The following is a 12565-nucleotide window of genomic DNA, read 5'->3' on the forward strand; positions in this document are numbered from 1 at the left end:
TTTCGACATTGAGTTGTCGGGGTCTTTTTAAGTTTTTGTTCAAGATAAAACTCAGTAGTGGATAATATAATTTTAGGGAAATTTTGGTGATCTTTAATTAAAAATAAGAGTGATTTTAAGTTTGTTGGTCTACACCCAAAGGTTCACGGGTTATTCCGAAGACGTTTTATGAGCTTGATGTGTCAACCTTAAAGTAAAGTAGTGCAACGAATCTCAAAATCAGAGCAAGCATTCGATAAGAAAGCAAATTGTGTTAGGGTTAACCATTGAGATGATTCATCAAAAGCTTAAAATCTATCCAAACATGCTTTGCAATAACAACTCACACCAAAAGATGTCAATATATATATATGAGGAATAAGATTGTGCGGTCGACCGCACCTAAGCTTAGGTGCGGTCGAGGGCCCAAACACATGGGTCCCACATTTTTTGTGCTGATCAAAACCATTCATTTGCAAGGCCCCATCATAGATAGGGTGTGTACAAAAAATCAGGTCCATTGGATCATCCTAACCCCTCCAAAAGTGGAGGGCAAAAATGGGCATATTTGTGGCAAATGGTGTCTGTCCATTTTGCCCTCCACTTTTGGATGGGTTAGGATGATCCTATGGAGCTGATTTTTTGTACATACCGCATCTATGTAAGGGCCTTTCAAATGAATGCTTTGGATCATCCTAACAAAGTGGGCCCACATGAGTTTGGGGCCCTCGACCGCACCTAAGCTTGGTGCGGTCGACCGTACACTCCTTTTTTCCTCATATGAGGAATAAGATATATATATATATATATATATATATATATATATATATATATATATATATATATATAATGAGAAAACGGTTTCTACACACTAGTGTAGATAAGTTATCTACACAATGGCTTAAAATACAGTGGGCCCCACATAATTTGGGTGATCCAAAGCATTCATTTGATGGGCCCTCACATAGATAGGGTGTGCCCAAAAAATCAGCTTCATAGGATCATCCTAACCCTTCGAACCGTGGAGGCAAAAAATGGACAGATTTGTGAAGGTTTATACACGTCCATTTTAACTCCACAAATTGTAGGGTTGAGATGATCCTATGGAGCTGATTTTTTGTGGACACGCTATCTATGTGAGGGCCAATCAAATGAATGGTTTGGATCACCCAAACAATATGCCCTCCACTGTATTTTAAGCTAGTGTGTAGATAACTTATCTACACTTGTGTGTAGAAACCGTTCTCTCTCTCTCTCTCTATATATATATATATATATATATATATATATATATATATATGGAGGGCTAGTTACAATATGAAAATAAAGAAAGATGGCACTAGGGCTTAATAACAACCTATATATAGAAAGCAGTCTCAAGAATCAGGCTAAGGGTAACTGACCAAGAGGCATCGGTGATAAAATCAGGTCTAATGAGGTTAGAAACTGTAAGAGGAGAGATTTCACCTTGTGGTAAGCGCATCAACCTCAAATCACATACGTAAAGAGAGAAGCTGGGAAGTCTAATCATCTTACCAATAGATTCATCTCAGGGGGGAAAATGTGATGAAATTGAACAGAAAAATCGCGAGTGGTGGAATGAAATTTCACATCAAGGATGGAAGGGATATGTTTTTTGTAGCAAATTGAAGGCTACCAAAACAAAAATTATGGAATGGGCTAAAAGGCTTAAATTTTTAAGTGAATAGCGTAAGGTTGAGATTGCGGGGGAGTTGAGCCTACTGGAGAACAGAGAAGAAGAAACACCGTTGGACTCAGCAAAGAATGGCACTGAAATTGGAATATGAAGAGGTCATTCGGCGTGAAGAAATCAGTTGGCGGCTAAAATTGTGCGGGATATGGCTTAAGGAAGGTGATAAGAACACTTGTGTTTTTCATAAAATTGATAACGGCAGAAGGATCAATGTGATCCATTGTTTAATGGTGGAGGGGCATCTGGTGGACGATAAAGGGCAGATTTAGACATTGTTTCTTTTTACTAGAAGCTCTATCAGAGAGTACACATGGCGCCCGAGGCTCACGGGTGTGACTTTTAATGAATACAACCTCAAAAATTGGTATGGCTGGAAATGTGCTTTACCATTGAGAGTTCAAGAATGCTCGTACAATGCTAAAGAAGGATATGGCTCCAGGTCCTGATGGTTTCCCGATGTCTTTCTATCATACACACTGGAATACTATGAAGGATGATATAATGGCGTTCATGAACGAATTCCATGAAAGGGGCATCATCAACAAAGGGGCAAATACTACATTCATAACTTTGATTCCAAAGAAGGAGGGGCCAACTGAACTAAAGGATTTTCGACCAATCAGCTTGATACACAGTCTGTATAAGCTTTTTTTTGGGTAACACAGTCTGTATAAGCTACTGTCAAAAGTTCTTGCAATCTTAGTTCCAACATAGGTGATATCATATCGAAATTTCAGGCTGCATTTGTGAATGATCGCCAAATACTTGATGGCATTCTTATTGCAAACGAGATCCTTGACATCGCAGAAAGGGAGGGTACGAGTGGCATTGTTGCTAGAATTGACCTGGAAAAGGCTTATGATCATGTTGATTGGTCAGTATTGGATTCGGAAGGAAATGGTTGAAGATGGTTTATGTCCTGTGTATCTGCACCTTCTTTCTCTATTTTGATAAATGGATGTCCGGAAGGCTTCTTCACTAGCTCCAGGGGACTGAGACAAGGCAACCCTCTCTCACCGTATCTGTTCATCATGGTAACTGAGACATTGAGTCTAATGTTACAAAAGGCAGAAGCAATGGAATATTTTGTCAGAATGAAAGCGAGCAGAAACTCGGCGACGGTAACACATCCGCAATTTGCAGACATTACCGTTATATTCTTAAGGGACGACATTGATGGGTTAACAAATCTCAAGCGTTTATTCTGGGGATTCGAAATGATATCGGGCAGTCAATTTCAATAAAAGCGCTATAGCGGGCCTAAACTTCTAACCGGAAGTGGTAAGTAGGCATGCTGCGATTCTGGAAGGTCGTGAAGTGCAATTACCAATAACCTATATTGGACTTCGGTTGGGAATTGGTATCCCCAATGCGGCACTATGGGACATAGCTGTGGAAAGGATTGATAGGAAATTGGCAATCTGGAAAAAGAAATACCTATCATTCGGTGGTAGAATAACACTCATCAAAGCGGCATCATCCAATATGCCTGTCTACTTCATGTCACTCTTTAAGATTCCGGCTATGGTGGTGAAGCGCATTGAAAAAATCCAACGGGACTTTCTATGGGAAAATAAGGAAGAGGTAAAAAGAACATGAAGCACCTGCTGAAATGGGAGAAGGTTTGCAAATCCAAAAAGCTTGGTGGTATTGGAGTTGGTCGGATAAGACTCCGAAATCGATCATTGTTGGGGAAATGGCTATGGAGATTTGGCATCGAAAAGGAGGCGCTATGGCATAAAATCATCGGGGACAAATATGGATGTGGATGGGGGGGGGGGGGGGGAATGGGAAGGTAAAAGCCCATTGGTCGGTATGGGATCGGGTGTATGACGCTCGGTATGTAAAGCACGGGATTCATTCTCACCCCATGTTAGATTTAAATTTGGAAAAGGCGAGCATGTACGTTTCTGGGAGCATTTATGGATTGGGAAATCACCTTTATGTGCATGTTTCCCAAGATATTCCGACTCGCTACAGATAAATCTGCCATTGTGGCGGAGTATTTGGCACGGGTGAACGAACATGGTAAGTTCTTTTTGGGATATCAGACTCTGTCGGAGCCTCAAGGATGACGAAATTTCAACATTCACATCGTTGTTACCAGTGTTTAAAAACGCGGATTTGACGCGGAACGCGGCCAAGAAAAATCCTTGTTGACTCGGCGCGGACGCGGCCAAGAACGCGGTTAACACGGTTGACAAGGTCATAACTCGGGAGAGTCAAAGGAGTTTATTGACTCTGTAAGGCAAAACGCGGAACGCGGATGTGGTGAAACGCGGAATGCGGCCGAGGTAAAAAGGAGTCGACTCGGGCGAGTTCCTTGCCGAGTCAAGGAGTTTTTAAACACTGGTTGTTACAACTGCTCACGACCACATATCTATCACCAACTGAGGAAGATCGATGGATTTGGATATCGGAATTGGAGGGCGAATTCACGGTGAAATCTTCTTTCATGTGATGTGTGATGGTGCAAGAGCAACATCCTGGCGATCAAAGATCTGGCAATCCAACATCCCACTGCGAATTGTGGCTTTCGCTTGGATTGTAGCCCACCGTTGTATAAATACATGCGGTCGCCTTAGAAAGCGATGTTTCAGCCTTTCTAGCTGGTGCATCTTGTGTCGTGACGCAAAGGAGACCTTGGATCACCTATTACTCTGATGCCCATTTGCGCATTCAATTTGGATGAGCTCAATCAAATTCTTTAGTATTTCCACGGTAATACACAAAAGCATAACGAAAGTCCTATTGAATTGGGGTGGCACGTTTCAGGGATGTTTGGGAAATACTATGTGGATGGCATTACCTTACGCTATTATATGGTTCATATGGCATGAACGGAACAATCGAATCTTCCTTCAAAAGTCAAGACATTGGCAGCATGTGGCTTTTGATATCAAACTTGCGGTAATTGCATGGTCAAAGGAAAAGGCGGGCATACCCTATTCTACCGAGGAAATACTATGCAACTGATTATCGATAATCAACGAGCGCAGGCAGAAATGCTCCATATCCCCTAAATGGGAACACTACCCGATGGATGGATTAAGCTCAACTTTGATAGGAGCTCGCTCGGGAACCCTGACCGGCGGGAATTGGCGGTCTCTTTCAGAATGCAAATGGAACCTTTGTGATGTTTTATTCTGGCCTTGCTGGTATTTGCAATGCCAACGAGGCCGAAGCGTGGACTTTTCTATTTGGATTACATTGGTATGTTAATCACAACCTTGGGCCTCTCATCGTTGAGGGGGATTCGACCAATGCCATTGCTTGGGCAACGAACCGATGCTTGGGCCCATGGCGGCTTTCACACACGCTGGATGAAATTCGAGATTTGATCCGAACAATTAATGAAATTTTTCGCTTGAGTCTTGGAAGCTTGTAAAGGTTAGATTTGGATGAAGTTTTCTGGTTAATGTATTTTCGGCTTTATAGGTCTTGTTCTTGGTTCTTCTAATAATTTGGTAACTTCATCTAAATATTTCATTTTGAGAATAAAATCAAGCTTGATTTTTCTTGAAATGTGGAGAGATATTTTATGAATCTTTTTGTCTGTCCAAATCTGTGTATGAAATTCCTTTGAATACCATTTTGTGGGAATTGAAGAGGAGCCTAGGTTCATTTACATGAACATTTGCCATCAATGAGATTTTTCTTTTTTCTGGAGGGCAGTAGTCTCCTTAATCGCATAGGGATCTCTTGAACCATATTTTGCATGAGGCTGCTGGGGAGGATGCTCTTGTTAAAGGAGTATCTAGCCTCTAGAACAACTCCTTTGTTATTGGGCAAGCTCTGCCTCAATCTTAGAACATTCGAGAAAAGCTTTTTCTAAGTTCTTTAGGCCCCAACTCTAGGAGTAGACTAGGTCAGGGTGTTTTTCTTGCTAGCCTTTCATTTACTTTCCAAAAATGGAAAGGAATACCCATTTAGACAACCAAAATCCCGAACTCGACCATAACCCAGAAATTTTTTATTTACTGTTTCGCATATGAACATTTGATGTTGCTGGTTGTTGACTCCAAGCAATTATTGTAGTTTTCATAGTGGGCATTTAGTTGGTTATGTCTGACTTGACATGGTTTTCCATTGCCATTTGTGTTTTGATGGAAACAACTGCTCCTTGGTAGGGGGCTTCCTTGGCTCAGAGTGTTTGTTGCTGACTTTCATGTTGTGACCTTTATGTTGGTTTATCAGTCTCTAGCTTCATTCTTTCCTATTATTTGTCTAATCTCTAAACTCTAAATTATTTGCTGCAAACAATATTGGGGTAAAAGGGGAAATGAATTAAGCTAAGGGGTTGACAAACACTGATTATCTTTGTAGAAAATGCAACAAGAATTGCTATCCATGGACAGCTAAAACAAGATAGTGTAATTCTCCAATTAGACAGATGGCAAGGGCAAGCACGAGTAGTAAGACACTACCAAGCATGGTTTTAAATTTCCACTGAAACCGATACGAAACAACCGAAGTGTTTTATTTTTCATCCCCATGGAAACACATACCGAAATCAAAACCGCAAGTGTATTTGTGGTATACTATTCCAGTATGTATTATATAATTATATTTATATGAATTTCATGTGAAATCTGCTCTATGTATTCTGTATTCATAATTCTACGAGTTGCATGTAAAATTTGGCATATATTAAATAGACATGGGTCACTACGTTGTGTTCGATGTTGTTTAATCATTATGGGGTGATTCTTTGTTTATTTATGTGATGGTTTTTTAGTGTATTTATGCTTTTTCTAGCACTTCCTGAAATTTCATCAGTCATGTCCATTATTTGTGCATGTGATGGTTTTTGAGTGTGTATTTATCCTCATTTCCTAAAATGTGTGTATTTTGCAGGAATACATTGAAGCTTTTGTGAGGAAGGAACTTCCCAACGAAGCTATAGAGGTTCTTTAATAGTGTTAGGGAAATAGGTATTTTTTTGTCACAGTTCAATATGAAAAACTGTTGCCCATCAATAAAAAATTTCCATTATTTTTTAAATCGTTTAGTACTTTTGTTTCCCGTTTTCTTCTTATAAAAAGTGTTAAATTAAACTCTTCTTTACAATGCAACTTATAATATTTACTAGGGGAGTGATAAATCGACCCCCAGATATCTTAAATCGACCCCCTATGTGTCTCTCTCTAACGCATAGGAGAGAGAAAGAGACATAGGGGGTCGATTTATCACTGCCCTAATTACTATTACAGCACACAACGGACGACAGACAGTAACTTTAAAATCGAAGGGTTAGGAACAGCCTGTGGAGAAGATTTTCTGGGCACATCCATATTCTAGTTGCTAGTCCCTCCTGGAGGGTTGCGCTAGATCTAGAAGTTTTGAAGCTTAGGGTGCAACCTTGGTCCATGTTAGAAAAGTTGTTTTACCGGTGAGTCTTAAAAAAGATGCAGATGTGACCGCACAAAATCGTTATGGCAGTTGTAAAGACGAAAGGTGGATAGGAAGAGAGTAGTAGGTTAGGTTATTTCAGTCTCTGTATTTCGAATTGGCTCGGGTATGCTTGGGTCGTTACTTGTTAATATTCTATAAAGCAGATGGGACTCGTGGTCCTGTTTACGATCTTAATATTAATAAAATTTGCCATCTTTCAAAATAAAATTTCTGGGCACATCCTATCTACATCAGGGCCCAACGAATGAATGGATTGGATCACTCAAAAATTGTGGACCCCACTGTTTTTCTTGTTATAATGAATAAGGGTGATGATATTTTCACCCACCCTCCGGTACGCATTCGCCCCCCTTTTAACATGAAGTCTCGCGTGGGTGGTCCTGAAAAAGTGCCACTCTTGATATTTGATTCTATAGCAGCCTCTTAAAAAGTGTCATGCTTCAAATATCTAGGGTCGAACCGCCCGTGCGGGACTTCAGGGGCGGTCACCTAATAAAAACTTGTGCAATAGGTAATGAAGCACCATTTCCAACGAAGAATATGTCCTTTCCTTTATAAGGTGCTAATGTTTGGAGTTTACCTAAATAAATTATTTGTAGGAGACGTTGCACCCGTTTCGGGATACCATTGTGGGTCATCAAATTAGTGAGAGATAGCTGTCATCTGAAGGTCAGGTTGAGTTCGGGTTCGGGTTGGAAAAAAAGGTTCATCAGGTCGAGTTGGAAATCGGGTCGACCAATTAGTGAGAGATAGCTGTCATCTAAAGGTCAGGTTGAGTTCGGGTTCGGGTTGGAAAAAAGGTTCATCGTGTCGAGTTGGAAATCGGGTCGGGTCGGCTTCAACCGGACCCAACCCAACCCGAGTTGCACCCCTACTGTCATCATCCATGAAGGACTGCTACGACGAAGGACTATTATGAGACAAACATCTTGTGTTCGAACCACGGAATGGGCAACCTATGGAAAATGCATTGTTGCAGAGCGTGGTGGTGGAATATTACGATCCTAAGTGGTTTAAAGGGCCTAGCCTAACCCAAAAGTTGCTGGCTTTTGAGGATTGGGAAGAATTGATCCTTGGATTTCTTTCTAATTATGATCCAAAGCAAGACCTATAAACTAGACGGTCCAGATCAATCAAAGGTCGGACCCACTCTACTGTGGTTAGAAGACCCTATTGCTGTATTACAAATTTACAATGAGCTTGCGATCCACTGAATCATTCCTCCCAATTCACGAAAGATGTTGATATCCCCACTACCATGTTTTGATAAGTACACGAACTCACATTGTCTTTTATTAATTAACCAGCTGTCAATGTCTATTACAATTCCCCGAAATCTCCTAACAGCCAACAAGAAATAGAAAAGACAAGATAAGTTCGTCCACTTATCAAAACCTGTTAGGGGGACTATAAATAGCCTTCAGAAACTCTCTGCCTCCATTTTTTTTGAATTTCCTTTACATGCGGACAAGGCATTTTTTTCCAACTCATTCCAAAATTCCAAATGGCTCAGAAAATATTCTTTCTAGGGTTTTTCTTTGTTCTGATTTCATCTTCAGAATCATCGACCTTCCTTATGCTTAATGGCAGAAAGAATCATCAAGAGGACCGAATCACATGTGCTTACGACATTAAAATACCATTTCCCGGTATTATTTTTTTGTCTCCTTTGCTTTTCTGCATAAATCTAAACCCTAATTAGGGTTAGGGTTTTTTTGAAGACGCTTAATTGTTCTGTATATGATTTCAGGTAAATTCCCTTTTGAATTATATAATGACAGAAATTTGTGTTCCTTCTTTGGGATTTATATGGAAGGTGATAAAGGCCAATGTACAAATCAGGAAGGGTTTGAAAGGTTTTTTTTTTTTTTTTTCTGCTCTAATCGGTCCTTTTCTATGATACATCTAACAGTAGATAAATTTGTTTATTATATGGCTTTCGATTGGCTTACGATTTTTAAGATGTCTAGCCATGGAAGATTTTGTTAGGCTTATAATATCTTGATATTGAAATGTTTGAAAAAAGGAGGAATGATAGAATGAAGGGTGCCCTTGCAAAAACCCATCTACAAGGGCGCCTTCATTGGTTATTTTTTCACAAAAATCAATTCCTATTGCTTGATTTAACATTATTCTTTTCAATTTTAAGATTTTCTTTCTAGTTTTGGGTGCTTTACTTTTTATTTGGATATCTCCCTTATTAATTAAAGAAAGGAAAGAGCCTGTCTACACTTTCTATTTTTTTTTTTTTTTTCTTTTTTTCTCTTGACTAGAATTCAGTTCTAATTGGTGAACCTACTAGCAAGGCCCCCACTAGTTCTTCATTTAGGGACCTGATTTGCAGTACTATGGGTACTGAATTTATCATCATGAGGACACAAATGAACGATACTAGGTATCTTAGCTGATGAAAAGATTAAAGATTGTCGTGGTTTCAGAAAAACTACGATGTTATAATAAGGCATGCCCATGTATTTTACAAGGATGAAATCTGAAATATGCAAGCCAATGACTCACTCTGACAACATTGATATCCCTGTTTTGTTTTTGACTTCTTTAATAAAATTCCAGCTTTAAAAAAAAAAACATTGATATCCGTGTCGCAATATATGAACTAAAGTAAGTCATACAATCACTATTAATGGTTATCGAGGGAGTCATCAATCATCATAGTAAAAAAATTATGTATTGTTTCCTTTTTTTAAAGATATACGCGCGCAAATGTTCGTCAAAAGTTCTCAAAGAAATGGTGAGTGAAGAAAATGGAATTTAGCAAAATCTTAAGAAGCCACCACCGTCAGCTTCAGCCTGGTTCCAGCACTCGATTCACACTTGTCTCATCAGTTTGTTCTCATATGTCAATAGATTCATAAATTGACAATAAAAGAAAATTAACTAAACCAAGGCAGCTGCTATCAGCATCTATGTTCTTTATAAGAATGCCTTTCTTTGTCTTTACCTGAATATGTCAACATCCAAAGCATAAAAATCTGAAGCGATTCTGATAGTAGTATTTTGAAGGTATAGACAAAGAGAGGGTATTTTTTTTTAAACCCAGAGTTTATCTAGCTCCAGACCCCTCACCGACCCTTTACAAGAATGATAAGAAAAAAGTCTCAAATTGTTGTTGATAGTTTCTATCCACATGTTCATCTATTTTATGTTTGAAATGATTCTTTGAGGAAGGGGTCATGACTTGGTATGGTAGTTAGAAATCTCAATGACTTTATTTCCTTCCCATCTAATATGAATTGGCATTACTTATATACTGATACACAGCTGCATAATAAAAAATAAAATAGTATGTAAGAGAAGTGTGTACATTTACAGATCATGTTTAGTGTAAACTAAAGGATTCTTACCCAAATCATGTTTAGTATCAAGTATTTTAACATCTTCTTAAAGGATTCTTACCCATATCTCACACTGACATATCAGATCCTTGTCATATCCAAATCAACTCAAGTCAACAAAGCCTTTGTCCCAAACTAGTTGGGGTCGGCTAAATGAATCCTTTAGAAAATTTCATGAAGAAGGTGAAAGGAATCTACACGGCTCTAATCTTGGCTCTAGTTGGGTTCTTCTACGTGCATCATTTTCTTCCACTCTATCCTATCCAAGGTCATGTTCTCTGTTATGTTCCTAGCTTTCAAGTCTTTCCTCACTGTTTCTACCCAAGTTGTTTTCGGTCTGCCCCTACCTCTTTTTACTCCATCAATTTGGCATGAGTCGCCTCTTCTCACCGGAGCATCCAAAGCCCTACGTTGGATTTGTCCAAACCATCTTAAGCGGTGCTCTCTCATCTTCTCCTCAATTGGTGTCACCCCGAGCTTTTTTATGAATGTCTTCATTTTTAATTCTATCTAACCTTGTGTAGCCGCACATCCATCTAAGCATTCGCATCTCCGCTACACTCATCTTATGCACATGCTGCTTCTTGGCTTGCCATATCCAAATCCTAAGATTTTTTGCATATTTGAGGATCTTCACACCAGATCCTCGCAATACTCTATCTTCACCCGTATGTATTTAACACAGGTTATTGTATTTTTCAAACATCTGCCTTGTTGAGTTATTCCTGAATTTGAATTTTGTAACTGTGCTTAAGAGTGTCAATTTATATACTAGTTCACACTGTTGAGTATCATATTAGATGACATACATTGGAATTTATATTTCTGGGTCATTAATGTATTATGGTTGTTTCTATTCGTTCTTTATATTCGCCATAATCATTTTGAAGATTGTTACCTTCTTTGTTCTTAGGTATACACTGAAGAGAAGGTTTGATCGTGGATCATTTGGTGAGGTCTGGTTGGCTTTTCAACGGAATTGCTCTCAAAATGTCGATGCTTTGAATTGGATGCACAAAAATAAAGATTCTTCTGTTAATAATCTGCGTTTGGATCCATATAACATGAGCTCGCAAGCTAATTCATCTAGCCATCTTTGTTTTACTGATCCTGACAGCAATGATTTATTCATTTTAAAGCGCTTAATGGTAAGGCAATACGAATTAATGCTTTTTTCGTCTGCTTATACTAAAACTCAAATCTAAACTATGATTTCCTCTTGATATAAATCTTAGAAAATGAACGAAATTAACAAATAAGAAATCAGAAGAAGCAAGAAAGGAAGAAGCAGGAGAGGAGGAGAGAACAGGTCATGAGAGGTTAAATGTGTTTGCGGGGTTGGATAACCCAACCCATCAGATTTTTATTCCTTTCACCGACAAAAACTGAAAAGGAAGGTGGTGGGCCAGTGATGTAAACTCCTCATACATTAAACAACCGAAGAACATCCTTTGTACATAATGATAGGCTCCATCCTTAAACTCGACGAACTAGAAAAAGTCCAAGAACTCCCAGTCGTACACAGTGATAGTCCTATCTATCGTCTATTCTTCTATAGCCAGCCCCCCCACCCCCCACAAGCTGGTGCATAAATATCATATCACGGAAACTAGCTTGTATATTTGCTATAGTGAACATGATGGCTAACTAGGAAGTATAACAAATAAATGGTGTAGTAATGGTCTTGGAAGCCACTTGCTTCTGCACAAAATGATAGTCGAGCTCTGTGCTTCACCCTTTCATTAAAGATCGAATTAGAAGCAATGTGAATGGCCACCTATTTTCGTAATGGAGTTTAATGGGAATAGAGACCTCAGCTATTATCTCTGTAAGAAGGGAACAAAGTCACATTAGGTCATTAATAGCATGAGCCATGGATCTATACTCAGTCTCAAAATATGGACGGGTCACCACTGAATGTTTATTGGTTTTCTATGTCACAGGGAAGTGTGCAATGGCTATTGGTTGCTTTTTTTTATCATTTGGGGATTCTGCCCAATCTGCTTCACAATATCCTGTTACCTTCAAGTATCCATGATTTCAATGCATTAAATCTTTTTCTAGAGACCATTTGAGGTAGGAAACTATGCAAAGAGCAACTTCT

The 12565-nt window shown here is 39.1% G+C and overlaps 1 protein-coding gene across 1 annotated transcript in view; it reads left to right on the forward strand.

The window, feature by feature from the left end:
- LOC143882885 (uncharacterized) overlaps positions 1-12565 on the forward strand; it is a 62736-nt gene that overhangs the window by 22192 nt on the left and 27979 nt on the right. The window contains exons 8-13 of the mRNA XM_077386273.1: positions 2431-2567; positions 2983-3277; positions 6551-6601; positions 8565-8757; positions 8859-8964; positions 11375-11609. Of these exons, the coding sequence (XP_077242388.1) occupies positions 2431-2567; positions 2983-3277; positions 6551-6601; positions 8565-8757; positions 8859-8964; positions 11375-11609 (1017 nt within the window). The remainder of the gene's footprint in view (positions 1-2430; positions 2568-2982; positions 3278-6550; positions 6602-8564; positions 8758-8858; positions 8965-11374; positions 11610-12565) is intronic.

The sequence above is a fragment of the Tasmannia lanceolata genome, unplaced genomic scaffold, assembly GCF_043159265.1.
Source record: "Tasmannia lanceolata isolate RefF3 unplaced genomic scaffold, GAP_Taslan_0.1 ptg000008l, whole genome shotgun sequence".
NCBI classification, from domain to species: domain Eukaryota; kingdom Viridiplantae; phylum Streptophyta; class Magnoliopsida; order Canellales; family Winteraceae; genus Tasmannia; species Tasmannia lanceolata.